General features: G+C 40.2%; 2 protein-coding genes across 3 annotated transcripts in view; one reads left to right on the top strand and one right to left on the bottom strand.

Moving 5' to 3' along the window:
• The window catches only part of zgc:63587 (septin-2), a 28306-nt gene extending 10144 nt beyond the window's left edge, over nucleotides 1–18162 (bottom strand). The window contains exons 1-7 of one of the 2 annotated variants that reach the window (XM_028577790.1): nucleotides 18066–18162; nucleotides 11377–11432; nucleotides 9739–9838; nucleotides 9566–9652; nucleotides 8958–9081; nucleotides 7658–7792; nucleotides 6111–6228 (exon numbers count right to left, since the gene is read on the bottom strand). In XM_028577790.1, coding sequence (XP_028433591.1) covers nucleotides 6111–6228; nucleotides 7658–7792; nucleotides 8958–9081; nucleotides 9566–9652; nucleotides 9739–9838; nucleotides 11377–11403 — 591 coding nt within the window. In that variant the 5' untranslated portion in view covers nucleotides 11404–11432; nucleotides 18066–18162. Of the gene's footprint in view, nucleotides 1–6110; nucleotides 6229–7657; nucleotides 7793–8957; nucleotides 9082–9565; nucleotides 9653–9738; nucleotides 9839–11376; nucleotides 11436–18065 lie in introns of both variants that reach the window. The other variant, XM_028577789.1, reaches the window with a different exon arrangement.
• Nucleotides 18163–19723: 1561 nt separating this feature from the next.
• On the top strand, nucleotides 19724–21513 carry cldn5a (claudin 5a). Its single transcript, XM_028577564.1, has one exon. It carries the CDS (start codon nucleotides 19973–19975, stop codon nucleotides 20618–20620), a length of 648 nt encoding a protein of 215 aa, XP_028433365.1. The 5' UTR covers nucleotides 19724–19972; the 3' UTR covers nucleotides 20621–21513.
• Nucleotides 21514–26685: the final 5172 nt, after the last annotated feature.

Below are 26685 nucleotides of genomic sequence, written 5' to 3'. Positions count from 1 at the left end.
ATACCTGCCTCATAATTTCCCTTTCGAGCTTTACTGATCTGACCGTTATTGCTATTTAAAAAAGAAACTGGTGACAATACTGGCCGGTACGAGCAGTCCAGCACTCATAATGTGTCCCAGCGGGGCCGTAAAGCTGCTTCACACAGCGGGGGTATGGTGGAGCGGCTGGGGGAGAAGACAGCGAGTCAGACAATAAGGGGAAAACTGTGACAGTGAGGTCTGTGGCAAAAATGCTTCTGGTCTTCAGATAACCTTTGATCATAATTAAAGTGTTGAATGCGACTTTCTTACACTTTTTAAACTTACTTCAGTTTTTTATATCAGAAAGGCAACCACATCCGTGTTTTTGTACACTGTTGCACTGCAAAAAAGAAAAAAGCACACAAGCTTGATTACTTGATAGAAATACTAATATTTGGACACATTTTTACCTTGTGAAATAAAGTTTTTTCTCAAATAAACATTCTGTCACAATTTCCTAAAGCTCAAGGTTTTGTCTGAATAACTGTCTGAAGATATTCAGTTAAAGCAATATTATGTTACCATTTTACCTTAAAAATTATTTTTATGCTACACTGACTTGAAATAGGGAGAATGGTGCCTCTGTCATTCCCAACGTGCGCCCTTGAACGCCTATTCTTGTACTATGTAACTTTGGCATGTGTACGATCTCCCGGGAGAAGCGCAATAACGCTTTACGGCACTACCACTGATACTGGTTAAACTGGATCATATTTTATTTCAATGTTTTCTGGTTTTTAAAAACAGATGCAAAAGTAGTCATTTGTAAGTTTTTGCTTCCATCAGGATTCCAGTCCAAACATTAATCAATCTGGTCCTTTATGTTCAAACAGAAAACAGCCAGCGAAGCAGTTTGAGACTAAAGCCCTGCACAGGATATGACTTTAAGGTCCCAGACTGAGAGGATCAGTCCCTCAATATACCCTCCTCAGGGCAACTTATGAGCTAGAGACCAAAGTGACCCCGGTGAAGGAAATTGGCATTAGAGCAAATTACAAAATAAATAAAAGGAGGACACAAAGATGCAGAGGAAGAAAGTAAGAGGCAGCTGAATGAGGCACTGCCAGGAGAGGAAGGACTGAGCGAGAGGCAAGCAGAACTAAGGGGATGAAAGCATGATGAGAGGTTTGTTAACTTTGTTTGTGAGCCTGAGCTGCAAAGGGCAGCAGGTTGTGTCTTGTCAGTAAAACACTCTTGACACATTGCAGGAAACTTATATTGTTCTGTACAAGCTGCGCTCTTCCTTGAGAGAGGTGGGGTGTGGTAGGGGGGTTGTTCCTATTTACTGAGAGACAAATAACTCCGATTGGTGAGAAAGTGCCCAGTAAAAAACAACAACTAATAAATACTGTTGGAGAAACGCGGGTTATTAATCATCCTCCAGCACTCGGCTTTGTGGCAGGTTCATGGCTGCTGGTGCTCTAATCTCAAAAGGAAGGCCTGATGCCCTGCTACACTGTACTGAACTGTAGGGAAGGACTCAGGCACGTATACATAAGAGCTAGTAGCTACTTCAACTAATCTGATCGAACCAACAAATACTCGAGCCAGATACATTTGTTCTCCTGAGAGACACTTAAAGAGATAAAGGAGCATGACTATGACGCTTACCATTTACAATGACTACGTTTACAAGCACACAAGAAACCAGACTACTGTGATAAATCAGTAAAGGCACAGAGCATATTTTCGATAGCTACTATTGTCTGAAATTAGTGAAGAATCTGATCCTTTGTAAAAGCTCTGGAATTATTACATATATTAAGTGTAAAATGTCATAAGAAACCCATTTACTAGTATTTAGTGATATGACGCTGCCTTTTTTTAATAGTCAGAGAATTTGTACTGTGTACTAGTGTTTAAATTTTACACAAAGCCTCGCGGTTCAGCTGTGAAAAACAACTTATTTAATGATTGGCTCAACAAGAAGATGAGTACAGTTTTGTACAGTGTCAGTCATAGCTTCGACTGAATCATTTTGGGAAGACACACAGCAATGAGAATTTATTTATCTGATGGATTGCTCCCTGTACTGGTATTTATTTTATACACATTTGCATGTAAAAGAACATTCACAAACCTGTTTGAGAATATACATGGTTAACTTTTCAGGTTTCTACAGCAGGAATTCAGCTGCATTAAAATTGTGTCTTGTAATCCCATTGCCTGTTAAAGCGAAACAGGAATTTAAAAGCCAGGAATAATCATATTAATTAAATGCATATAAATGCAGCGAGTTCTGTTGATTAAAATCAGGGCTACTGTGTAGATTTGAAATACACGGACGGAAACGGAAACAAATTCAGACTGCACAGAAGCACCACTGAAGCATACTTACTTTTACAAATTGAGATGAAGATAAAAAATTGTGTATGCCCAAAATGTGCCGAAACAGGAGATAATGTGCCCTCTTTAGGGACACATGGTGCCGTTTCTAATGTGGGGCAAATTAACCATCTGCATTTCCTGACAATAATGGTTTGTCCAGGAACTCATCATGTGTATGTGTGTGTGTGTGTGTGTGTGTGTGTGTGTGTGTGTGTGTGTGTGTGTGTGCCTATGTGTGTGAGTTTACAGTACATCATACAATAGATGTACAGCGGGAAATGTCTGTTAAGGGAACACTTAGCAGAGCATGTGAAAAAACTGTTAGACAGATAGTGTTGTGGACAGGTCAGCAGTAAAGAGGTCAGATCAAAGGGATAATGTTAAAGTATTTCCGCTGCCCCACTTTTATTGACTGTGTGTTTACAGTATAGGATGTCTATCAGCGATTTGAATTAAAAGCAAAACATTAACAAAATTAAACAAGAGTTATATTTATAACTGTAATCAAGACAGCTGACCTACTGCATGCTGCCAGCTGGATCAGAAAGCCAACAAGCTTGGGGGTTTTCTGTAGATTAGGGCGGCGGCCGGTGGTGGCAGGAAACATGGTTTTGTTCATCGTAAGTGCCAGAGGAACACTCAGAAGGTTTGAGGAAGGTCAAAACACAAAACAACTCTACAGGGCACAATTCAACTGGCAGGCCCCTTAAGGACAACGCAGTGAAGGAGTTTCACCTTTGATGCTGGTGAACTACTAGCGAAAATACAGAATAAACGGAGCTACTGAGTTCTCGTATTGTCCTAATGAAGCACATGTGAAATCTTGTCTTAGGAAATTCAGAAGGAAAGACTGTGTGTGTCCTGAATCTGTGACCCTGTCTGCCTAAGATGCTACATCAGCAATTTCAGTCAATCTGACTGTGGGAGCCTTGAACAAAGCAGACTCGCTGCTGAAGGAAACGGAGCTGAGCTGGACCCCGGTCAGCCTGACACCCTGCCAGACCAATGGCTCCAAACCTGAATGAGAGGCAGGTGGGAGGTCTGGGCATGAACGAGCAGGTGGGGAGACAGGCTGACTTCCAATTAAAAACAGTAATGAAAAAGAAAAGTAATTTGCAACACCAGGCCATAGCCTGCCCACATTTTTTTCTGAACTAAAACAAATGATTATTTTCCATTTTCAGTTAGTTTTACTTTCTCAATAACCGTTAAGAAATAAAATAAAATGTCAGAAAAGAGTGAAAAATGCCCAACACAAGTTTCACATGGTGAAGTCTAACCAACATCTTTAGGATGACATGAATCAGAGAAAAGCAGCAAATACTAAAAACATTTACGCTGGAGCCAAAGAACGTTTTCTATTTTGCTTAAAAAATGGCTCAAATACTTAATGAAATATGAAAAATAGTTGCCAATTAATATTCCATTGTTCGACTGATTGACTAATTGTTTCAGTTCTATTCTGAACCAAAGACAGAGACCAGAGCAAGCATGGCAATCTCTACTTTAAAAGGTCCCATGGCATGAAAATTTCACTTTATGAGGTTTTTTAACATTAATATGCGTTCCCCCAGCCGAGCCCTGGGTATCCTGCTCTGCCTTTGAGAAAATGAAAGCTCAGATGGGCCGATCTGGAATCTTCTCCTTATGAGGTCATAAGGAGGAAGGTTGCCTCCCCTTTCTCTGCTTTGCCCGGCCAGAGAATTTGTCCCACCCATGAGAGAGAGAGACATCATGGCTTTCAAATGAGCAAAGTGGCAGTTGGTTTTAGGTGACTAGAGCAGAGTAGAGTAGAGCAGAGTAGAGTAGAGCAGGCGCGTAGCCAGTAATGGGCCAGGGCGGCACTGGCCCACCCACTTTACTCACTGGCCCGCCCAGCCAAGTTTGATCAATACGTTTTGTTTTGTTATGAAAAATATTCAAATGTATGTAATGTGTTAATGTGTCTTCTCTTCTGATTAAAACGAAACCGTTTAAACCATAGAATGATCAAACAATTAGGAAGCCTTGGAACGTAGGTGGCTGCTATGGTAACAACAGGCAGAGTCTCCGGGCTGCCTTCAGCAGCTAACGTTAGCTAGCTGGCTTTTTAGACAATGTACCATGGATGAGTTAAGCAATTCACTGTTAAAAGTTACCGCGACAACAATGGCTTCTCTTTAAAGTGGTATAGACAGTTTTCGTGGATAGAATCCAGTGTAAATAAGGACGAGCTTTTCTGCAGCATGTGCAGACATTTCCCCAGCGGAGCTGACAGCCAATCAGCCAGAGAGGAGAGTGTTTGAGTGCTACATGGCCCTCACAGAGGTAACATTAAGTAAAACGTGTTTCATGCTTCTTGCGTTATTATTTAAGTAACCTAGTAACCTTCCTATTTAGTAAGAAATTATGAACACTGATGATGGCTTCTAGCTGAAACGTGTTTGTGTTTTGCCCACATTAAATAAGATAACTTATCTGTGAGTGACGTCGTTTTTAGTTTTCTTTGATCCTGTTACTGCCGTGGACTCCATACACTGTCTAAGATTTGTCGCCTTGCTGGCCACTTTTCAATATCTTTCAATAAAATTCAAACAATGCTAGGCTGGAAGTTTTAATTCTTTGATTTTCTTTTACTGCTGGTAGCGCATTTGCTGCTCATGATCTGACCATAGTCCTGAAGCATATGGATAGGATATGTTACATGTGCGATTTTTGTCTGATGTAGGCTATTCTATGCCATGCAGTATGTAATTTAGATGCCTTCTCTGCTGTTTGGGTTCATGATTAGTAGCCACTTTGTGCTATAAAATGGTTCATTTTATAACCGTGCTGTGCAGAGCCAATGCTGCTGGTTCTGCCGGTGCAAATATATTTTAGCCTGAAGAGGTTAATATCAATAGGTTTTTGTCTATATTGTTGTGTACAAACTTTTTAGACTGAGTTTTGTTGGTTGAGCATGTTGGAGACATACTGCTATTGCAGTTGTAATGCAGTATGTTGGAAGGTAAAATTGTTGCTGTTTTTTCAGATTGTCCTTTTTGCTACTTCTACGTCTTTTTGAAAATGGCCCACTCACTTTTGTACTGGCCCGCCCAAAATACTATTTCTGCCTACACCACTGGAGTAGAGGTTATCGGCTGCACATGTTGCAGTGAGGTGTATGTGTGTTGTATTGCACTACTGTGTCTTTCCCCCTCTGGACAGCAGGAAGCTTAGGAGTTTACAGCCAGGCAGACATTTGGGTCACTTCCAGCAGGAAGTATCTGGGATGGGTTGAGACTGGATGAGATGTTCTGCCTCTACATTATATACAACACTCTTTTCCTACGTATGTTCCTCCTAATGTTTCCTCTCTTATGTCGTCCCTCCCTTAACTTTAAAACAATCTGGCGGTATCATCAAGATCACAAAATGTAAGCCATAAATCACTGCAATTAACTCGGGGAAGTAGACGTGTGCTTTCTCACATGAACACACGGATGTCTGACATACCAGGTTGCCAATAAGAATGGATACGTGATTTTGCTATGTATTATTCAGTGATCCACTTTCTAATGGCTAAACCATATAACTGTAGATGTTACAAAAACAAACACATAACACACCACACAAGTCCCCAACATCCTGACAATAAGTGCTTAGACAATTCAGCTTTCTCCTTGTGCCAAGAATCAAATCTAGGGGAAAGATGATTACATATCCTGTATATAGAACAGCTACAGATCAAAATTGTGTGTGTGTTTTGTTTGTGTATGCACGTGTGTAGATATCAAACTCACCCTCCTCTTCAGGCGATCTCTCTCTCTCAGTGTCAGTGTGTCAGCCTTGGCAATGACTGGGACTATGTTGACTTTGCTGTGGATGGCCTTCATGAACTCCACATCCAGAGGCTTTAGACTAGCAAAGAAAAAGAAGAAGTCAAAGAACAATTAGGACACAATGGGAAACTGAGGATAGCGGACAAAGAGGAGGGGACCAGTTTGAGAAAAGAAAAGAAAAAGATCAGTGAGAAATTAGGGGGAAAGAGAAAAAATCAGAGATGACACCAAAGGCCAAATAACAAATATAACTTTACTTTACAGTGTGTTTCAGAAGTAATCTTGAGGTAATCTTGAATGTACTGGAATAGACTCAGAGAGTGTAATACCTCTTTAACACCAATGACCAGGGTCGGACCAGGGTTATCTGACCCGTGTTCCAACCTTCTTTTGTCAATTCAAACCAAGCCAGTCAACACGGACTGATCCCATGACAAAATTCAGATACAACCTGGGTCACAACCCGGGAGGGATGCATACCAATTACCTCAGTGCTAGAAAATGGCGGGGAGATTTATACTCATTTAATGAACAGCTAACATTGTTTCATACTTCAGTCCAGCTTTACACCATCAGAACTAGTGTTTTGTACTTCCTCATTGTACAGTAGGCTCTCAGCAGCCTGCAGTTTGAACTGCAGGTTGTGAGCTCGGACGAGCGAAAATAGAGAGCGGAACGGACCAGTAAATGAGAGAAATAAAACGGTATTTTCTGATTGTTTCACAGCGGTTACGTTTTATTAAAGCACAAATATATAACCACAAAACACTCAACAGATTTCTTCATTTAATTCTCCTCTGCCTTTTATTAATTGCAGGTGCAGCAGTAAACAAGGAAGTAAGCTACTCTAGTATTGATTTATGACCATTTTAGGATTAGGGAAGAACATTTCTCTTTGTTTAATAACATTAAAAGTAAAGTTAGGCTTTGCTGTTTGCTTCCCGACTCATTTTAAAAAAGACAGAGAGAAAGAGGGAGATTCGCTGCCGGCTTCAGACACGAGTAGCAGTGGTGTGAATGAGAAAAAAAAATATTTCTATTCTTTCCCAGCGGTTACATTCTAATTTAATCCAACTTTATTTGTTATGCGCTTTAAAACAACCAAAGTTGGCCAAAGTGCTGTACAAATAAATAAGACATCATAAATAAAATACATAACAATATAACATGAATACAAAATAATAGCTGCGCAATGAAAAACAATCAATCTAAATAATTAAAAGAAGTACAACAAGTCAACATCTTACTAAGTGTCAAAGGCCACAGAGAAGAGATGAGTTTTAAGACGGGATTTAAAAACAGACAAAGAAGAGGCCTGTTTAACGTGCAGAGGCAGATCATTCCAAAATGTAGGAGCCGCCACAGCAAAGACACGGTCTCCTCTGAGCTTCCGCTTAGCACAGTGAGCTTTACACAAAAAGCTTTACACAACATCCATGTTGTCCAATGAGCACGACTGTGCGGCCCCTGTGCGTCTGTGAAAGGGGTATAAGAGTGTGTCTGTTTACCCATGTCCAAATGGAGATATGAAGTAGAAGCAGCAGTGCACCCTGTTGTCCACTATGTGTCTTCGGTTCAGCCCGCTCTCATCATGGAGGTATCGCTCAAACTGATTGTCAATGTACTGGATGATGGTCTTGAAGCTAACACCAGGGACACAGGCAGAGAAAGATATGTAAGCCTCCTTAATTACACCAAATAACCACGTAAACATTATTTTATTTATTATTTTACACGGACTATGATATTGTCAGTTTAAGGAAAGGAAATCATACAAATAATTTTGAAAGCTATCGAGTAATACATGTAAATCTAGGAGGATCTTTACTATCAATGAGAAACTGTGAGCCAAATGGTTTTGGGTTCCAACAATGACTCAGTAGTGTGGTTTTATGTCAGGCGATATACCACTGTTGTAAAATTCTGTATCTCAGTTTTGTGATTAGATGGATTCATTTTAGTTGCGGGGGTTTATGTTCCTCTATGAGCTGAGAAACTCTTTAAACTCTACACTACAAACTTTAAAAATAAAGGTGGTCGAAGTAAAATTACAGCTGCTGTTTGTATAGTTGCAGAAAAGTTGACATCTTGTTATAGGCTTTAGAACAAAAAGAAAATAGGATATAAGCTATTTTCACACCTTCCGTTAATGACTGCTCAGCTGGTTTGATAAAGATAAAGATAAATTATCTTCTAGGCAGACGGCATAGTATGAAAATCAAGTTGTAAGAAAGGATATCTTTATTTTGGAGCAAAACCCCCACTATAGTTCTTTGTTAAAAACCCTACTATTGCACCTAACTTAACTGATCTCTGTCCATTTAGATTAACTTTTAAACATTATTTATCAAATTATTGAGAATGTGACATCAGACACATTCTGCAGTGAGAAATAAAAGGTTTCTGTTATTTCATCTCTTTTGCAGTTATGTCCTTTTTGGTAGCCACACACACACACACACACACACACACACACACACACACACACACACACACACACACACACACACACACACACACACACACACACACACACACACACACACACACACACACACACACACACACACACACACACACACACACACACACACACACACACACACACACACACACACACACACACACACACACACACACACAGGAAATCTAGACCTAGGGAATGCAGAGGGAGGAGAGGTAGGAGATAGGGAGTTTGGGATAAAACTTGAGAAAGGGAGTTGTTGAGAACAGGAGGGAAGGATGAGAGAGCATTCTGGGCAGGAAACATGTCCCGAGATCCTACTCCTACACAGCACATAAACACACCAGTCCTGGCTATTGATGGCATCGCCGTATCCAGGGGTGTCAACCACGGTGAGGCGAAGCTTTACTCCTCTCTCCTCGATCTCCACCGTTGATGCCTCAATCTGCACCGTCCTCTCAATCTTCTCTGTAGAGTGGAAGTACACGAACAAATGATGGTTGGCATAAACAGAGGAGTCATCTCGATAGCCAAGTGGAACATTAATACCCCAAATTCCTGCCTGAGCTATTGCTTTCACAAGACACTGAGCTGCCACAACTGTAGGCTTCAAGAATGTGGATACACCTTAAAAGATGAAATCATGGTTTTTGTCATCTAAAAGAGCTATGCTTTTTTTATCTGCACAAAGACCATGGACCAGGGAGAGCTTGGATAATTGTTTTCAAGCCAGCACAAGTCCTAACCTAAGTCAAGTCATAAGAAGGGCAGGGTCATATTTTGAGACTAAGGCATTCCCAACATTCCTCTTGAAATAATGCGCTGCTGGAGACATTGCAGCAGACGTTTCTCTATTATTACAGTGTGCACTTTTGTGTATGTGTATGCAGGCGTATGTGTGTGTGTGTGTGTGTGTGTGTGTGTGTGTGTGTGTATGTACTGGGGAGTATACCTGCGGCACCAGGGATGTAGCGTTCAGGGTAGAGATCAGTGAGAAACAGGCTGTTTATAAGTGTCGATTTGCCCAAGCCAGACTCCCCTGAAAAACAAAGAGAATAAAAATACAGCTCTATTCTTTAAAGAAATCATATTATCTACATTAAAAGAAAAAAAGTGATCACTCACCAACAACCATAAGGGTAAATTCAAACCCTTTTTTCACAGATTTTCGGTGCACTTGGTTTGGGAGGTTGGCAAACCCTACATAACCTGTTGCATCTGGGAACTGTGGAGCATAACATACAAATTATACATAAGGAAGTATTGCACTAGTCAATATGTAAAATCTAATTAAAGGCGTCAGTAATTTTGTTATTTTATGTGATTTCCTACACTACATTTTACCCTTAGTTTTTTCATTGTTTATGAGGTGTGTAAAGGTGCAAGTGAGTGTATAAGCATGAGATTGATGATGATGCATATCATTGAGAAATTCCAACGGACAATAAAGCCTAGCCATGAAACACTTTTATTTATACAGGATATCCTCTATAGATGCCGGTGCAAGCATGTGTGCATGAGATTACAAGTACCATGAATCTTAATCACCACTGCCTTTTTAGAAACCCCTGCTGAATACTCTGTAATCTGTCAGTTTAGTTTAGGGTTGGGACGAATCATCAATGTAGTCGACATAATCGATAACGTAAATGCGTCGACATAAAAAATGTGCGTTGACGCGTCACGGGTAGAAATCTAAATAAAACATAGCTGACTCCAGCAACAGCTCAAGCATGGATTCCTCGCAAGTTCAACAACACGTTAAGAAAAAGGCTCAGACACGGTCTTCTAAAGTGTGGAAGTATTTTACTCTTAATGCCAACAACAACGTGGTAGTCTGTAGACTTTGTAAAATGCATCACTGAGTCAGGATAACAGCAGCAAAACACTAGAAGTTCTGCTCACCTTTTTGTCTCTTTCACTCCCAAGTAGAGTTTAGATTCTCTGCCAGAGCACGAACCTGACCCACGGGCCGGGTTGCGATATTTCCTGCCACTATCCCCGGGCCGGGCCCTTGATCAAGCATTGGTGTTTTTTTAATCATTACTTTATTAGCCTAATTGGGTGGGGAGAAAGCTATGCCTCTCCAGCTTCTCCCGTAGTATGTCCTGCACTGATTTGAGTGTGAGGTAAACTGTGCTAAATCGTGTCCCCTCCATCTGTAGCACTGTTTTCGATAATTGCACAACCAGGTCAGATTCTTTCAGATATCTCACGAGTCCTTTATAATGTCAGTTATACCAGCCCACATATTAAAAAATTGTCGGGCTCGGACAAAATGTGCACAGACTCGGGCTTGATTTTTTGTGCCCGATCTAAGCTTTACTCCCAAGCATGTGCGATTATCAACATAGTGACACAGAATGTGTTCCCAGTAGTAGCCCAACAGTATGTTAGTCCGTTGATTCGTTTTAATGCCCCGCTATGACTTAACATTAAGCATCATCAAATGCTGTCAGTCGGCAGTGTTATTTTTTTGGTTTCCCATCATCATGAGTGACCCAATCAATTACAGACTGTTATATTAGACACTCTGCAACTTGCCTTATGTTGGATTTATTTGATACATCTGATTGCACTTTTTTTACTGTATTAAAGGGAGAAGAGCTTGGATGTTAAACAAATAATCGCTAATTGAAAAATGTATCGTTACATTAATCGAAAAATGTATTGTTACATTAATAGTTTAAAAAATTATCATTTGGGACAGCCCTAGTTTAGTTTAAAAACTGTAATGTAGTGACATTTCAGCCTGTTACTCACCTTCCCTTTCTCTCCAGACTGAGACATCGCTGCGGTTTACTGGATGGCTGACGAGCCTGCTGGTGGAAAAAATAAGAGATATAGTGGTGAAAGAAATCAAATAAAATCCCCTTAAAAACAGTTGAGAGTAACTTCCCCCCTACTAGCAGCAAAACACTACTTCCAGGCATCTTGATTAAAAGCATTCTCAAGAATTCACTCAAGATTTTCTCAAAATAAAAAAGTTGCTTACACTTCTTTTGTAATGTAATTTTCATGTTTTATCTATCCAAAGTAAAAGTTAATAAGATTTTGAACAATCATACAGCATGTGAGAAAAAAAACCATAAGCACCCATAAAGACAAGTACTGGTTGCGACATTTGTCCATGGAAAATGACCTGCCACATTAATAATAATGCAAATCAGGAAAATGTATTATTTTGTGCTTTCCAACACAAGGGTTTTGCTTTTCTTCCTTTATTCAGTTTGAACCAATTTTCTTTTGATTTTCAAATATTATAGCTGCTGTGACTTGCAAACCCTCCTGTTTACATCTTGTGTTAGCTAGACAAAGATATTCGGGAAAATGTGAGATTTTGCTTTGAATTGGTTGTTGGAGCTCTCTTTGTAAAAATAAACTTTAAAGTGCCCATATTATGCTCAATTTCAGGTTCATAATTGTATTTAGAGGTTATATCAGAATAGGTTTACATAGTTTAATTTTCAAAAAACACCATATTTTTGTTTTACTGCACATTGCTACAGCTCCTCTTTTCACCCTGTGTGTTGAGCTCTGTTTTAGCTACAGAGTGAGACATCTCCCTTCTGTACCATCTTTGTTGGGAGTCGCACATGCGCAGTAGCTAGGTAAGGACTACTAGCTAGTCAGTTGCAGAGTATGAGGGCGTGCCATGCTAGCAGCTAGGCGAGCATTATAACGTGTTACAAACTGACGCATGTTTGTCACGGAAGTAAAGGCTGGACTACAATAGAGCTGTTTGGAGCAGTTTGTGAACAGTGTTTTCTGTTGGAGATGGTAAGTCACTTTGTGGTGGATTTTGGACTTTTTCACTTTGTAAACCTATTACATGCACAAAAACAATATATAACACAATAAAGAAAAGGGAAAAAGTAAAAAAGCATAATATGAGCACTTTGAATCAAATCTTTGATATAAATAAGTCTATGTAAAACGAAATTTTTTGGGTTGGTGATATGGATAAAATCCTTTCTCGCGGTATATGTTATTTTATATCATGACATTAATATCTCAAGATTCAGTCAATTTCTTCAGAGACTTTGTTTATGGATTAAAAAAAAAACAGGAATGTGAGTTTTTGGCAAATCCAGCAAATAAAGTACCTGACAAATCATGGTGCTTTATTACAAAAATCATATTAAAAATGATATGCTGCGATGCCGGTTAGCTCAGTTGGTAAAGCAGGTGCACATATATAGAGGTTTATTCCCTGATGCAGAAGGTCCAGGTTTCGAGTCCGACCTGTGACGGTTTTCCTGCATGCCTTCCCCCTCTCCCTCCCCTTTCATGTCCTATCATTAAAGGTGGAAATGCCCATAGAAAATCTTAAAAAATAAAAAAATGATATACTGCTGTTTATAAAGCTGTTCTGCGCAAATACAATGGCAAAATCTCTGACGGTTGCAAAAAATATTTTCTTGGTATATACATTGTCCTAAAATTTACTTTGCAAGACTTCCATATAGCCATAAAATAGCTATTAGACAGGCGATAAGGGCCTGCAGTTATCTTGACATCGCAAATCTTCCTTAGGCTCATTTTTCTCAAGCAGGAATCACAAAAGACAACTCCACCTCAGGATATTTATGTTGTAAATTGTAGTCTGCTCATTGAGTCCACATTGAGACACGTTGTCATTCAGGCTAAAGACTACACTGTATGTTCTTTACCACTATCGCAAGGAAGGAGCAGAGATTAAAAGCTCTGGGCAACGTGTGTTCCCAGACTACCATTAAACTGTCTTATATACCCCGTGCTCCTGCCCCATGACCCTGAGCAGACAACAGAGCAACAAGCTCGCTTGATAAATTAGCTACATAATGACTGAGCAGGAAGAACAGGCTCCATTTTATCACCAACACACTGGCACTTGACAGGTGGAGTGTGATAAGCATTAGAAAGAGGAAGGCTGTCGTGCGCTGCCAAACAGAGATGCACTCTGGTTATGTAATGTTAGTTAGGGGGAAAAGAGGTGGCATGGGAAACTGGATTGCCCTTTCTCCATTGGCATGCAACAAACATTTATGGACACTTGTGGAACCATTTAACACTGTTAAATCTATTAGATGATAGTCAGAGGTCCCTCTGTATCTATATGAAAGTGGGCAAAGATCTCTCTTACTAACAGGGTGGTTTCACCGACCCCGCAGGGAGAACAATGGTTGTTTATCCCTCTGGTTCCTGGAGCCTTTCCTATACAGGGCAGCTCAGCTATGGGGAGAAGGGAGAACACGTGCCGCACCCCTGATTTCACTCAGCTCCGACCACATATTTGGACAGAAAGGAAAGATACCAATAATATTGGATGGAGGGGTGCCAGGTTAGGGCCGTAGAGGTCTAAAGGTTAACCAAGGCAGACCAACGGAGAGTGGCTATGGAAATTAAAAACTAAAAAAAGAGAAAAGCACTGACATTAAGAATGAGCCCCCAACATAAATTATGAAAACCACAACATAGTATTATGACTCTAATTTAACTTAAGTTGAAACTATTGTGCAATTAACTAACAATAATTATCTATAACATATACAACTAATAATCTATAAATCATTAAAGTCCTTTTTAAAGCAAAGATTAACTGGTTCTAGCTTATCAAATGTGAATATTTGCTGGTTTTCCATGATAGTAGAATTAATATCTTGGAGCAGTTGGTCAGTCAAAACAAGACATTTGAATATGTAAAATTGGGCTCCAGGAAAGTGTGATGGACATTTTCTTGATATTTTATAGACCAAATAATTCATTGTTTAACTGAGGAAATAATCAGCAGATGAATCAATAATGAAAACAGAGTCTACACCCACACTAGCAGCTCTGTGAGGCTCTACTGAGCTAAATGCGTATGTTATGCTAACATACTGAGGTTGAGCAGGTATAATGTTTACCACGTTTACCATCTTTCACAACCATTTGGACTTGATGATGGAGCTGAATGAAAAGTCAGGGAATCACCGAAGTTATCCAAATTCATCCTGTGTGTGGAAAATATGAATGTGTGTACAAAATCTCATGGCAGTCCATACAATAGTTGTTGAGACATTTCTCTTAAAAACCACAAATGTCAACCTCATGGGGATGCTACAGGAAGCTTCAGAAGATCACCAAAGACATTAGGATACATCCTCTGGGGAACATGAATCTCTGTATAAAATATGTGCCAGGCCCAGGACTAAACTTTGATCTGCTGGTGGCATGAGAGGAAAAGTCACAGGATCACCAAGTCATTAGGATTCATCTTCTGGGCAGCATGGTGGTATCACATGTCATAGAAATCCATCTAATATTTGTTGAGACATTTCACACAAAAAACTAAAATGTAGGCCCCATGGTGGCACTAAAGAAACAAGTTAGGCTTGGAGCAAAGTGATGGACTGACTAATCGTTAATTTTAGCCCTAAAAACACAACAAAGATGATAATAAATGTGCTTTCATTGTAAATTAACTTCTCATTTAATGTAGCGGCCCACACAGGCGTATTCATGTGTATCACACACACCCCAAGTGTTATTTCTCTGTGGGAACCAGCATTAGTCCAGCAGCAGATTAATTAAACCGTTCCATTATCGCAGCTGAAATATCACAAAGACAACACTACAGGACAGACAGGCGGGAGGCACACTTCAAAAATGCTCTCTTAATACTGGCCATTTAATCGGCCAGGCTGCTGAGCTGCTTACAGACACAGCTATCAACAGGCCAGACGTAGGGGAGATTAAACAGTTTGGGCCAAAAGGGAAAAAATGCCACCTTAGTAAAGCCAAAGTTCTTGGCATGTAATGCATTTATAGTTGATTTATTGGTTGGAGTGAGGCCATTAAAGGCAGCAGTGAAAGAACTATTCACCTTCCTGACAGGCAGTGTCAAGGGTCCGCACACCCACTCTGTGTGGATTAAAGTCTTTCTGCTTTTATTGGAAACATTGAAACAATAATTTCACACCATGGAGATTTAGTGAACTCGGTGGCACAACAAAAATGGTAATTTACTGGCAACTGATCACAGCAACAGGGACCCCAAAGCTACTGACTGTGACTGAGCATAATAAAACTATGTTTGGTACATGTAAAGACACACACACACACACACACACACACACACACACACACACACACACACACACACACACACACACACACACACAAACAGGGGGGCTTGACAGTAATTAAGTAGCCCTTGTGGACCAAAGGTAGTGGTGGTGGGCAACAACAATAAGAGATATGATAGTGTTTTGGTTTTAAAAACCCTTTATAATATGGGCACAGAGCGAGGAAAAAAAAACACAATGAGTGGTATGAAAAAGCCTTTCAACCATGAGGAAACCAGCAGGCCTGTTCAAAACAAACACACACAGTTTAAAGCACAGGATGGACCGTTTATGATGATGGGGAACAAGTGGGAGTCATGCAGCAACAAAATAGCTGCTCAACAATACAATGAAGTTTAGGTGGAAAAAATAAAGCTCTATATTGATGATTCATTGTGAAACTAACAATGTGGTGCAGTTAAGGTTGCAAGTAAAAATGTAATTAAATCTCCATGCTCATTTCTGGCCATCTGTATAATTTGGTTAATGGACATTTGAATGTGAGAATATTGCAAATGAATGCATTAATAAATGACTATTTTGGATAACAAGTGTTGAATCTCAACACAAATCACTTGATTGTAACTTAGATTCATTACTCATACATTATCAAGTAAGAAACCATCAATCAACAGAAAATTAGAAATTGATAGTTTTCATTTTCTTTAATGTGAGGAAGTACTGCTCTTCTGTTTTTATCATGGTAAAATTAATATCCTTGGTTTTGGGGCTGTTGGTCACACAAAACAAGGACGTAGAACATGTCACCTTCGTACTCTTTGAAAATTACAATAAATATTGTTATGACAGATTCATAAATTATGAAAATAAACGGTTGCAGCCCTAAATTTGAGGTAATCACATCCTCATTACACCTACATTTAGTGAGGGCAAACATATTTACTTGACTGACTACAGCATTGTAAAACAAATATCAAATATGACAATGTTATCACAATAAATCTGACACTTGGGATCAAAGTAATTTCGTACATGCATTTCTTCACCCAGTGTTTCTAGTGAAGAAAGGTATCTTGCTGTGTAACACCATCATTCAAACCCCTGACACAATAGTTCAAGTCCACTTCAGTCTGTCATTGTGAATCAAGTTTTGTTTTTCCATTTACACCACAGACAAAACGGGAGGAAACATCCCCTTGTAGTTTATAGTGTAAGACAGATGTCTTCCCTGGAACTCCTGTGCTGGCCAGTGTTTGTAAGACAAGGTCACAGGAAGGGGAAAGGTCAGAGAACGGTGAAGGTGCTGGACCACAAGCCTCAGACATCTTTCAGTAAGAGATGTTGTCCTTCTGATAGCAAACTGATCTGTGTCCAGATGGGTGAAAAGCAAAATTGTTTCTGAAGTAAAGGGCAGCTGCTAGCCTGAGATTACAGCTCACACAGTCTGCCATCGTGCCCATAGTGTTCACCACTCAGCAAGAAAGGAAGTGAAATATGCATGTTTTCACTGAGCCAAAAACACAAGCAAAGATGGATGATAATTCTTCAATAGTGGCCCTCCGCCACCCTCTTAGACAGACACATAATAAGAATATGTTATTGTTTCCCACTGTTATTGTGAAGTTGTATAAACACAAAATTTATTTTGCGCAAATGTGCCTTTACAATCAAAAGGTCAAGGATTAGTCGGATGTTAGAAAGCGATTTCAGAGTTCAGGAATGTTACACAAGAAGGATTTACAGGAAATGTGTGGAAGTCAATACTTTCAAAGTCACGTCTGATGCAGATTTTATATGGTGCTGATTTAGGAATATGAGGTCCACTGAAGTGTAGAGTTTCCCTGCAATGAACTGGGACAATAGGACTGTAAATCAGTTCAAAAGCACTCAGTGTTTTCAAAAAAGGTATTGGGATATCATCATTGTTATGAAAATCCGAGGACGAAATGTTTACTTGGACAATTGTGTCAAACATTTAAGGAGATTATAAATCAATGCTTCAGTCATTGGATATGAGAGATTGAAACGTGTGTGAAGGCCTCTGTGTCTGTGGATGTCTAACGTTACCACACCCAGTCTGACACTGACTGAGTTTACAAAACATCAACTGGGACAATGACATTAAGTTATAAGTTGCACGTACGCAGTTAAATACCGCAGGTCATAAAACTGTGATTCACTCTTTTAAAAGTCGTTTCATAAACCGAATTTGAGTGTAATGCAGCACTGGAAGTTTGTTAACGTTACATGTCAAACTTTAGCAAGCAACAGTTGTCACCGCGGCTGGTGTCATGTTTCCAGCAAGCCTTCAACTGACTCTCCAGTGGGTCTTCTTCCCCCTGCTCTTTCTAATTCAAACAGTCTCTAAAAAAACAAACAAAAATAGACTGAGCAGTGCCTTACCTGAACGTAACTTTGAATTATTGTTAATCAACTGGAGCTTTTGCCTCTTGCCGCTGTCCCAGCCCAGGAAGGGAAACCCGGAAACCGTCTCTGTGAGTCCGCCCCCGCCCGCAAAATTACGAATCCCACTATGGCCACGCCAAGACCCGCCCTACGAAGCAGCTCGATTGGTTGGGGTTAGGCATTTCATCTCGAGTGGTTAAGGTTAGGTTTGGGTTAGGACCTGTACATGTAAGCATGGACGCCTGGCCAATAGTAGTGTGTGAACGCTATTGAAGGGCGGGTCTTGGCGTGGCCATAGTGGGATTCGTAATATCGCCCCCCCGCCCTCGTCCCTGAAGCTTTTCATTACGACCAGCTATCTTGCTGCGCCACTGACGCCATTACGGCTCAACGGTCAGGACGGCTGACCCGCAAAACACATTCCTTATTAGATCCAACATGGCTGCCTGAGTGTTACAGTTTCTTCCGCCCAGTACTCGACTCAGAACTTCGTGGGAAAAGTGTATTGTAGCCTAATATTGAACTATTTGCTATTTATTTAAAACGGGCAGCTGGCAAACTGTATTTGGTTTGGTGAAAATACATTTTATATTGGTCATATTAGCCTATGTTTTCTTATATGCAATTTTAGGTCCTGGCATTTCCGTTTATTCTACTTCACTAGCCTACTTTCGGAGGATAATGTTCTTTAAATTCAAATAGCCTGCTATATTCATTTGACAGTCGCACATAGGCCTACTTTACAGATTATGATTTTGTAGGCAAAACAGCCTAATGATTTGATGATTTAAAATATTCGAGATGAATATACAGTAAATATAGCATATGACGCATTTAAAATTAATTGAAATTATTAAAATGAATTGATTGATACTTCTTGAAGTAAGCTTTAAATAAATGCACAACTTTAACTTTTAGTTAAGTATTTTACATTGTGATGTTGCCAGCTTGTATAAAAACACCATCAAGGGCACACATCAAGGGAATATTTCTAGTGTAAATTTGTGTACAAATGTAGGCCTATTGTTTAGAATAAAAGCCTTGACAAGTCATTACATTTCACAAATTCTTTCCTTGTGAGTTGTGCATAATAATAACTTACGTGTGAAGGAAAATTGTTTCAATCAAAGGAAAGCCTTACACATTTTACATGTTGTAGACCAAACAGAAATTATCAGGCTTTCTTAAACACAATGAGATAGGGCTGTAAAAACTGCTTCAAACTGAAGTGAATAGGCTATATTTAAAAATGTATATAAGATTTTCTTTTCTTTCTTCTTTTCTGGCATTTTAAGACAGCCAATAAAGAACAATATACACATCACAGTGGGTGTGAAATGGTCTTTTAAGGGCTATAGGTCTACCGCAGACAAGTGGCATTAGCCTCCATGTCTGAAAAAGCAATAACAAGTGCCGTGATTCACCCAACCACTACATTTCAGCTGCTCCATACTTTTAAAACACTCCCGTACGCCTTCACCCCCTCTCCTGCCCCTCTATTCATTGTAAATAACTGTTCAAACGCACAATGCAATCTGGACCGCTTTATTCAGCCTCACAACTTCCCTGCGTTTTCATTGGTCCCTTGAGGATGCGGCCACATCTGATTGGAGGAAAGTTTCTCCTCTAGTCCATACACCCCCCCACCCCGCAGATATTCGTGGTACGGTGCTTCTGTCATTCCAGTTGTTTTCACAACCTCTTACTAACAAAGAGACTGCTGCTGTCTCTTACATCTCCGAGTAAATGTGGTGAGTGATGCGCAACTAACGATTGACGCTCCTGTACATCGAGGCGAGAACGAAGAGATAAAGAGTAGAAATACACCTTGCTCTCAAGAAGATACATTAAGGGGAGAGTTCGAAAAGTTTCAGACAGGCTTTGACTAAACGCATAGAGCGAAAATGGTGTCGGCCGGACTGGAGATCGTGGGACTATCGCTGTGCGTAATTGGCTCGTTCCTGGTGATGGTTTCGTGCGGGCTGCCCATGTGGAAGGTGACGGCTTTCATCGAAGCCAACATCGTGGTGGCTCAGACAATCTGGGACGGCTTGTGGATGACGTGTGTGGTGCAAAGTACGGGCCAGATGCAGTGCAAGGTGCACGATTCCGTCCTCTCCCTCAGCCACGACCTGCAGGCGGCCAGAGCCCTCACCATCATCTCCTCGGTGATGGGCGTGTTGGGGCTCATGGTTGTGATTGCGGGGGCGCAGTGCACCAACTGTATCCGCGCTGAGTACGTCAAAGCCCGGGTGGTGAACGCCGGAGGGGTCATCTACATCATCAGTGGTGTGTTTGTGCTGGTGCCTCTCTGCTGGATGGCCAACAGCATCATATCGGACTTTTACAACCCGCAGGTACCCGCATCAAAGAAGAGGGAGATCGGCGCTGCGCTCTACATCGGCTGGGCGGCCTCAGCGATGCTGCTGCTCGGAGGATCGCTGCTGTGCTGCTCCTGTCCCTCCAGCGGGAACTCTGGATACTCGGTAAAGTACGCACCGACAAAGAGAGCCACGCCGAACGGGGACTATGACAAGAGGAATTATGTGTAGCTATGTGCTCATAGCAGGCGGTGCGTAAAAGTGACCTGCAGCTTTTGAAAAACTGTTTTTTGACGGACGATTTCTTTGCACCCGCAGTTTTTGTTTTTAGAAATATAAACTCTGAAAATCAATGGAAGCACAAATGCTGTTTTTACACCGGCCCTTCAATACGCTCGGACCACAAATTCACAAATCATTTTTGTATCTACAGGAGATTAAAAAAAGACTATATACTATAAAAAGCAGCACACGACAAAGGGAGTATCTGTGTTAGGTACCTGCTTTTTGTAAGTCTTCGAAATTATTATAGGCTATTTTAAATTCTTTACCGTTGTAACTGCAAAGTGTTTCCTTTCTTGAGGAACTCTTGCCATCGAATATATAGCTCTGTTCTGTTCTTTGCCTTGATGTTCATTGTGAGCACACACTTGTACAGTAACTGAGAATGATTGCACTCTCGCACATTCAAAGACCTATTTCCTTTAGTGGAACTACGCCAATATGTTTAGGACTCCAACGATGTCTAAAAGCAATAAAGACCGAAAAGAAAAGTCTAGACATGTTAAAGTCCCAATAAATCTCGGGCAGGTTTTTTTGTTGTTCAGAAATTGATGGCGGTGACTTTAAAGTGTGCAGTGTGCAATCTAATTTTGGACCTGTAGCTTTCGGAGAGCCTGGGATCTGTAGATCACAACCTGAAATGTTACAGTCCGTTATTCGGCTGTACTGAACACCTGCAACGTTTTTGCATCGTCGGAAGTCTTTTCTTTTCAGAAATTCTAGGACTACATTTTGTTTTCTGTTGGTTTGTTGATGTTTGATGTAATGATTCATTATTCCTGTATATGAAGATGCCATATTGTGTCATTTTATTAAGATTAAACTGAATATATTGTCTGAAATATTTAGTCAAAGTGTGTCCTTAAACTAAACAACTGACAACTGAGTTGTGATAGTCTGCAGCAGCAGGAGAGCTCTCCACGGCTGTGCGTAATGCATGCCGTTCCCACCGTGAATCCATAAACCCCCACGGCGGGAGAAAGTATTTTGGTTAGCCATAGAAATCCAGATGACAATGCCCATTCAGCTAGAGTGGGGCTCTGCTGTTCAACTCACAATACTCCACAACCCCCGACCCCCACCCCCACCCCCTTGTCCGCAGTCAATGAAAGGCGTTCAAATTAGAGCCATGGAGAAGTTGCTGGAATAGTCATCCCGCAAGTCACCATTCATTCGTCGTCACAACCCCGTCTCCCTCCATCAGGGCGGTGCTAAAATAGATTGGCTTTACCATAAAGATTACACACCATCACTTTGAAGCAATTAGTTTATCCACAGCTGCTTCATGGGCCCCACATATATCCATACACTGGAGATAATTTACAATATTGTGATATAGGTATTACATATACAAGATGGAACATCAATAGAACATCAATAGAAAAACATATTTCACTTTATGAGTATCAGTCCTCTGATTTAACAAAGGACTGGATTACAAAAGCTTATCATACTTGTTTTGCTGGTCACTTAAGAATCTTAGCAGGTCATATGCCTTCTTAAAAGTTGAAAACATTGCTATGCAGAAAGTCTGAATACAGTCAGGGGAGTGTGTGACTTGTGCACTTCACAAGATACTTTCTAATTAAATCAATAATCAGTCATTTTTATTTTCTGTAGGCTAATTGTATTATTTACCAGAAAATATCCTCCCCATTCAAAACAAATACTCACTGCCCAGTTACTGTTTTACATTTGATATAGAACACAATATTGGTTGTCATATCGTTAAATTAAGATATAGGTTTAACAAAAAATCCTAACTCCACTTTATGGTGCAAACATTTTCCAGAGCTTTCAACCATATAACACAGCTTTCAGCAGTGGATGGAGATGGATCTGTCATGATTTCACCCACAGCACTTTTAAGACTTCTCACGTGTTTTGGCCTCCATGCACTGATGACCATGTGAATTTGGATGAAAGGTCTGAAAAAAGTGTAGTAAGTGTCAAATTATATAATAATTATAAACTACATATCTAATACTTCCAAGGTCAAGAATGATCTTTCATGTAGAGCTGAACAGTTAGGCAATTAACAAAGTATATCAACAACAAATTAATCAGCAATCATTTAAGTGTTTTTATAAAGACAAAATGGCAAAAATTCACTGGTTCCAGCTTCTTAAATGTGAATATTTGCTGGTTTATTAGTCTTATTTGATATTGAACTGAATATTTTGGGGTTTTGGGTCATTGATAGAACAAAATTCTTTTATTATTTTAACTTGGGCTCTAACATCTGACATAAGCAAACAAATAACCAATTAATTGAGAGTAATTGGTAATGAAAATAATTGCTTATATACTTTCATGTTTATGTCAACTGACAGATGGTGTTTTATAAACTATTTAGATTGTTGTAACTGAGTGAAATTAGTACATATAGTAATGCTATCAAGAATACTAGGATATGTGATTTTGTCAGTACTGCTCAGCACTCTCAGCACAGTTGGCTACAGTAGGTGTTCCTAATTTGGGATCTGTATGGGTTTTTCTACACAAAGACTCTCGCTGTAAGGTCCAGTCTGGTCTGCCTCAGTGAGATGTTTTTGTGGGATTGTTAGTTCCACTCCTCTAGTCACCACACAGAGGGTGACGAAGCGCAGGGTGTGTGTGTGTGTGTGTGTGTGTGTGTGTGTGTGTGTGTGTGTGTGTGTGTGTGTGTGTGTGTGTGTGTGCGTGTGAGCAAGGGGTTAAGTGAGTGTATGTGTGTGTTGAAAGAGTTGAGGGGGTGCACCTTTAAAAAGGCCCTCATTCCAATAAGCAGAGAGGCAAATAGGGCCCACAACGTCACTCAATGGGCGCTCGCCATGGTAACCAGCCAGAACCTGCAGTTGCCTGGTTACAAGAGCCTATAATGTGGTGGTATGGATGAGCCTAATAAAAGACATTCCTGCAAGCATGGACACATGGACACAGACACACACACACACACACACACACACACACACACACACACACACACACACACACACACACACACACACACACACACATCAGTCTTGAAGAGGAAGAAGGGATTTACTCACAGCTTGTAATGGTCACTGCAAAAAGAGCTGTGACAGCAGAAACACATTGTGTTTCATTTTAAGAGCAAATGTTGCTGGTTGTTTGTGTTGCCATAAATTTGCACATTAAAAAACTCTAGCTCTGGTCAAAAGGAGTGAAAACATGAATATAAACAAATGAGAAATAAATGTTGCTGATATCTCAGAAACGTCTCACAGAAATAAATGACATAACAAAACAGACCTGTAAACTTGACCTCCCTGAGTCCGGCAGAGCAAGGGCCACATGGTTAAGGTCATGTCAGAAGTTGGTCAGGTTGCGTACTGGTTTCAGATTTGTGCTGCAGCCAGTGAGCATTGTGCATTTTTTTCTCATGACATGAACTTTGAACTCTGAATCTGGCCTCAGGTCAGATGAGTCGAAAGTCACTCCCCTCTATTGACCAGGCATGATCAGATCCAAGCAGAATCCCCTGCATTTCAAGGGGGTACACAACCTTCAAACTATCGGCTACACGGTCAGTTTATGGAAAGTTTGCCAATTTGAAGTTTTAATTTCATATGACATAGATTATTCAAAGCAACCATGAATGTAGCAGTGAGTCATAAGATAATTGAGACTTGATCAATGTTATTATTGATTGACTCAGACTTACACCAGAGCCAGCAGATGCATACAGTCCACAGACGTCCCAGCTGGATGGAGCTTACACACAGATAGCAAAGCCAAGAGTCAGCAGGTGGTTAAACATGAAGAACAAAAGTGGCTTTGTATACAGAGTTAAAGGCCCAATGAGCCGTTTGTTTGAGAAACAATGTTAGAGGTAAGAGATCAGAACAAAAAACATCACATTTCTTTTCTCCTGCATGTTCGCAAAGTTTGTGGCTCCATGACTCACAGGTTTTTGTCGAAGCAGCACGACCAGGCTTACTGTGGAGTGGACAGCGGAACAGGAAACAGGAAGGAACATGGAGGGTGTGGGAGAGGAGGAGGGGTGCATGTGAAGTTTGCTGGTTAAAGCACTCCCAAAGACAGACGCACACACACACACACACACACACACACACACACACACACACACACACACACACACACACACACACACACACACACACACACACACACAGGAATTATGTATGTAACTTCTAACTTTCATTTGTTTGGTAAGGTCTTTTTCATCAGTTTGATTTAACCCTTACAAAAACCCACATGTATCCTTTGTGGCTGATAATTCTCCTACTTATTAAACTACATAAACCATTTTGAAACTGAAAGACAAGGCTGTTTCTCAGCTCATGACAAGTTGACATATTTGGAGATCCAACACAGTCTCTTGGAATACGGTTTCTATAGGACATCAACGTGTGAAATACATTTCCCCTTTTTATCACATGTGAATAACCATTTCATGCAAAATAATTCAGGATATAGGGACATTTTGTTTTCAGAAATTAGGTTTTTAGAAAAGTTTCACATGTGATTTTTTTTTTGTGAGCAAATGAGTATAGTTTAAATCCACATAAGGTTACTTCAAATTCTAGACAGGTTCCACAGGTTTCAAGCTAAGTACCACGAAATCTGTATAAAATGATCAATGGTGGGTCTTTAGACAACAACTCGGACAATAACTTGGATTAGAGTGTTTCACGCAACATGAATGTGAAAAAGCATCTCTTAAAAACCTGCTGTACATGGCAATACTGCTCAGCACCAAATGGCAGACAAACACAGTCGGAGACTATCTGTTGAACATAGTGGAGCATTTAGAGTTCAGGAGTTGGTGGAGACCAAAGCGGAGCAAAACGAGAGTGAATATTGGACTTCATTCTTTCAAAAGAAACATGGCTCCAAATAAATTATTTTACTCCGTAGCTGCTGGATATGTACAAAATGCATCTCTTTGCTATCAGGTTTGTCATATAAAACTTAAAAGGTTATATGTCAATGTTGTGTTCACAACTTGTTTTCCGATATCCCCAAGTGGCCTAAAAAAATCTATTATAAATATTTAAAGCTATACATCAAGGTTGTAAACCGAACAGTAAGGGGTTAAAAGTGCTGCTTTTTAATGCAGTGTCACTTATATTGATACAGTTGTAGCATCACACCTAAACAGCCCAACATAACCTTAATATTTATAAAAACTGCTGCCAAGTATTCAATCACACTTTCCCAAAACTACACAATATTTAAGTATTGATGTGTAATTTGAGACAAGCCAACAACAGTTTTATAGCAACAGATTCTTAACAGAGTAATAAATAGAGTGCACAGTGAAGGTTTTATCGTACAAAAAATGAGAGAGGAGAAGGGAGTCTGAACTCCTTTCATGCCTGAGTGAGTGAGATCATGTTTCCATACAGTATATCATTGGAAATTTCAAATAGATACTCACACAAAACAGACACAGACACAAAGGTAAATTGGAGCAGACAAAGAGGTGAATGACAGCCCTCTGCTGAGATGAAGAGGAGGCTTGGCAGCATGAGGAATGTCTGGGTGGGATTAGGAGACATTTCTGATTTGGCATGGTTAGTAAGATGTATGTGATGTCAAGTCAGGACAAAATTAAAAAAAACTCCCTTCCTTTATACACCATGTTTGCAATCACAGTGGCACAGGTGGTGTTGCTTTTAGCTTCAGCCTCTTCTGGTAATTTGGAGTCCCACATTAACATAGGATATGGCAATCAGTGGCTAAGTAAACAAACAGCCTGTCTAAAACACAGACACACAAACAGGATTTCGAGGTGTACTAAGTGTATTGTTTCCACACTAATTGCATCTTGCAGGAAAACTCTTGCTTATTATTCTCAGGATTGTTAAATAAGTTAAACCCTTGATATGTGAAAAAACTTGCATACATAACAAAACAAACCCATGTTAAAGTGTTTTTGTCTTTCTCTTTCTGAGCTCTGTCTTTGTGCATGAGACCGCAGTGTATTTTCAAGAATAAAAGTTGTTGTGCATGTCATCCACTAAAGGGAGTCCAGCATGACTAAG

This window comes from Perca flavescens, chromosome 5 (genome assembly GCF_004354835.1).
Source record: "Perca flavescens isolate YP-PL-M2 chromosome 5, PFLA_1.0, whole genome shotgun sequence".
Taxonomy (NCBI): Eukaryota; Metazoa; Chordata; class Actinopteri; order Perciformes; family Percidae; genus Perca; species Perca flavescens.
The sequence above is the reverse complement of the archived record's forward strand: the minus strand, read 5'-3'. Positions and strand labels throughout refer to the sequence as shown.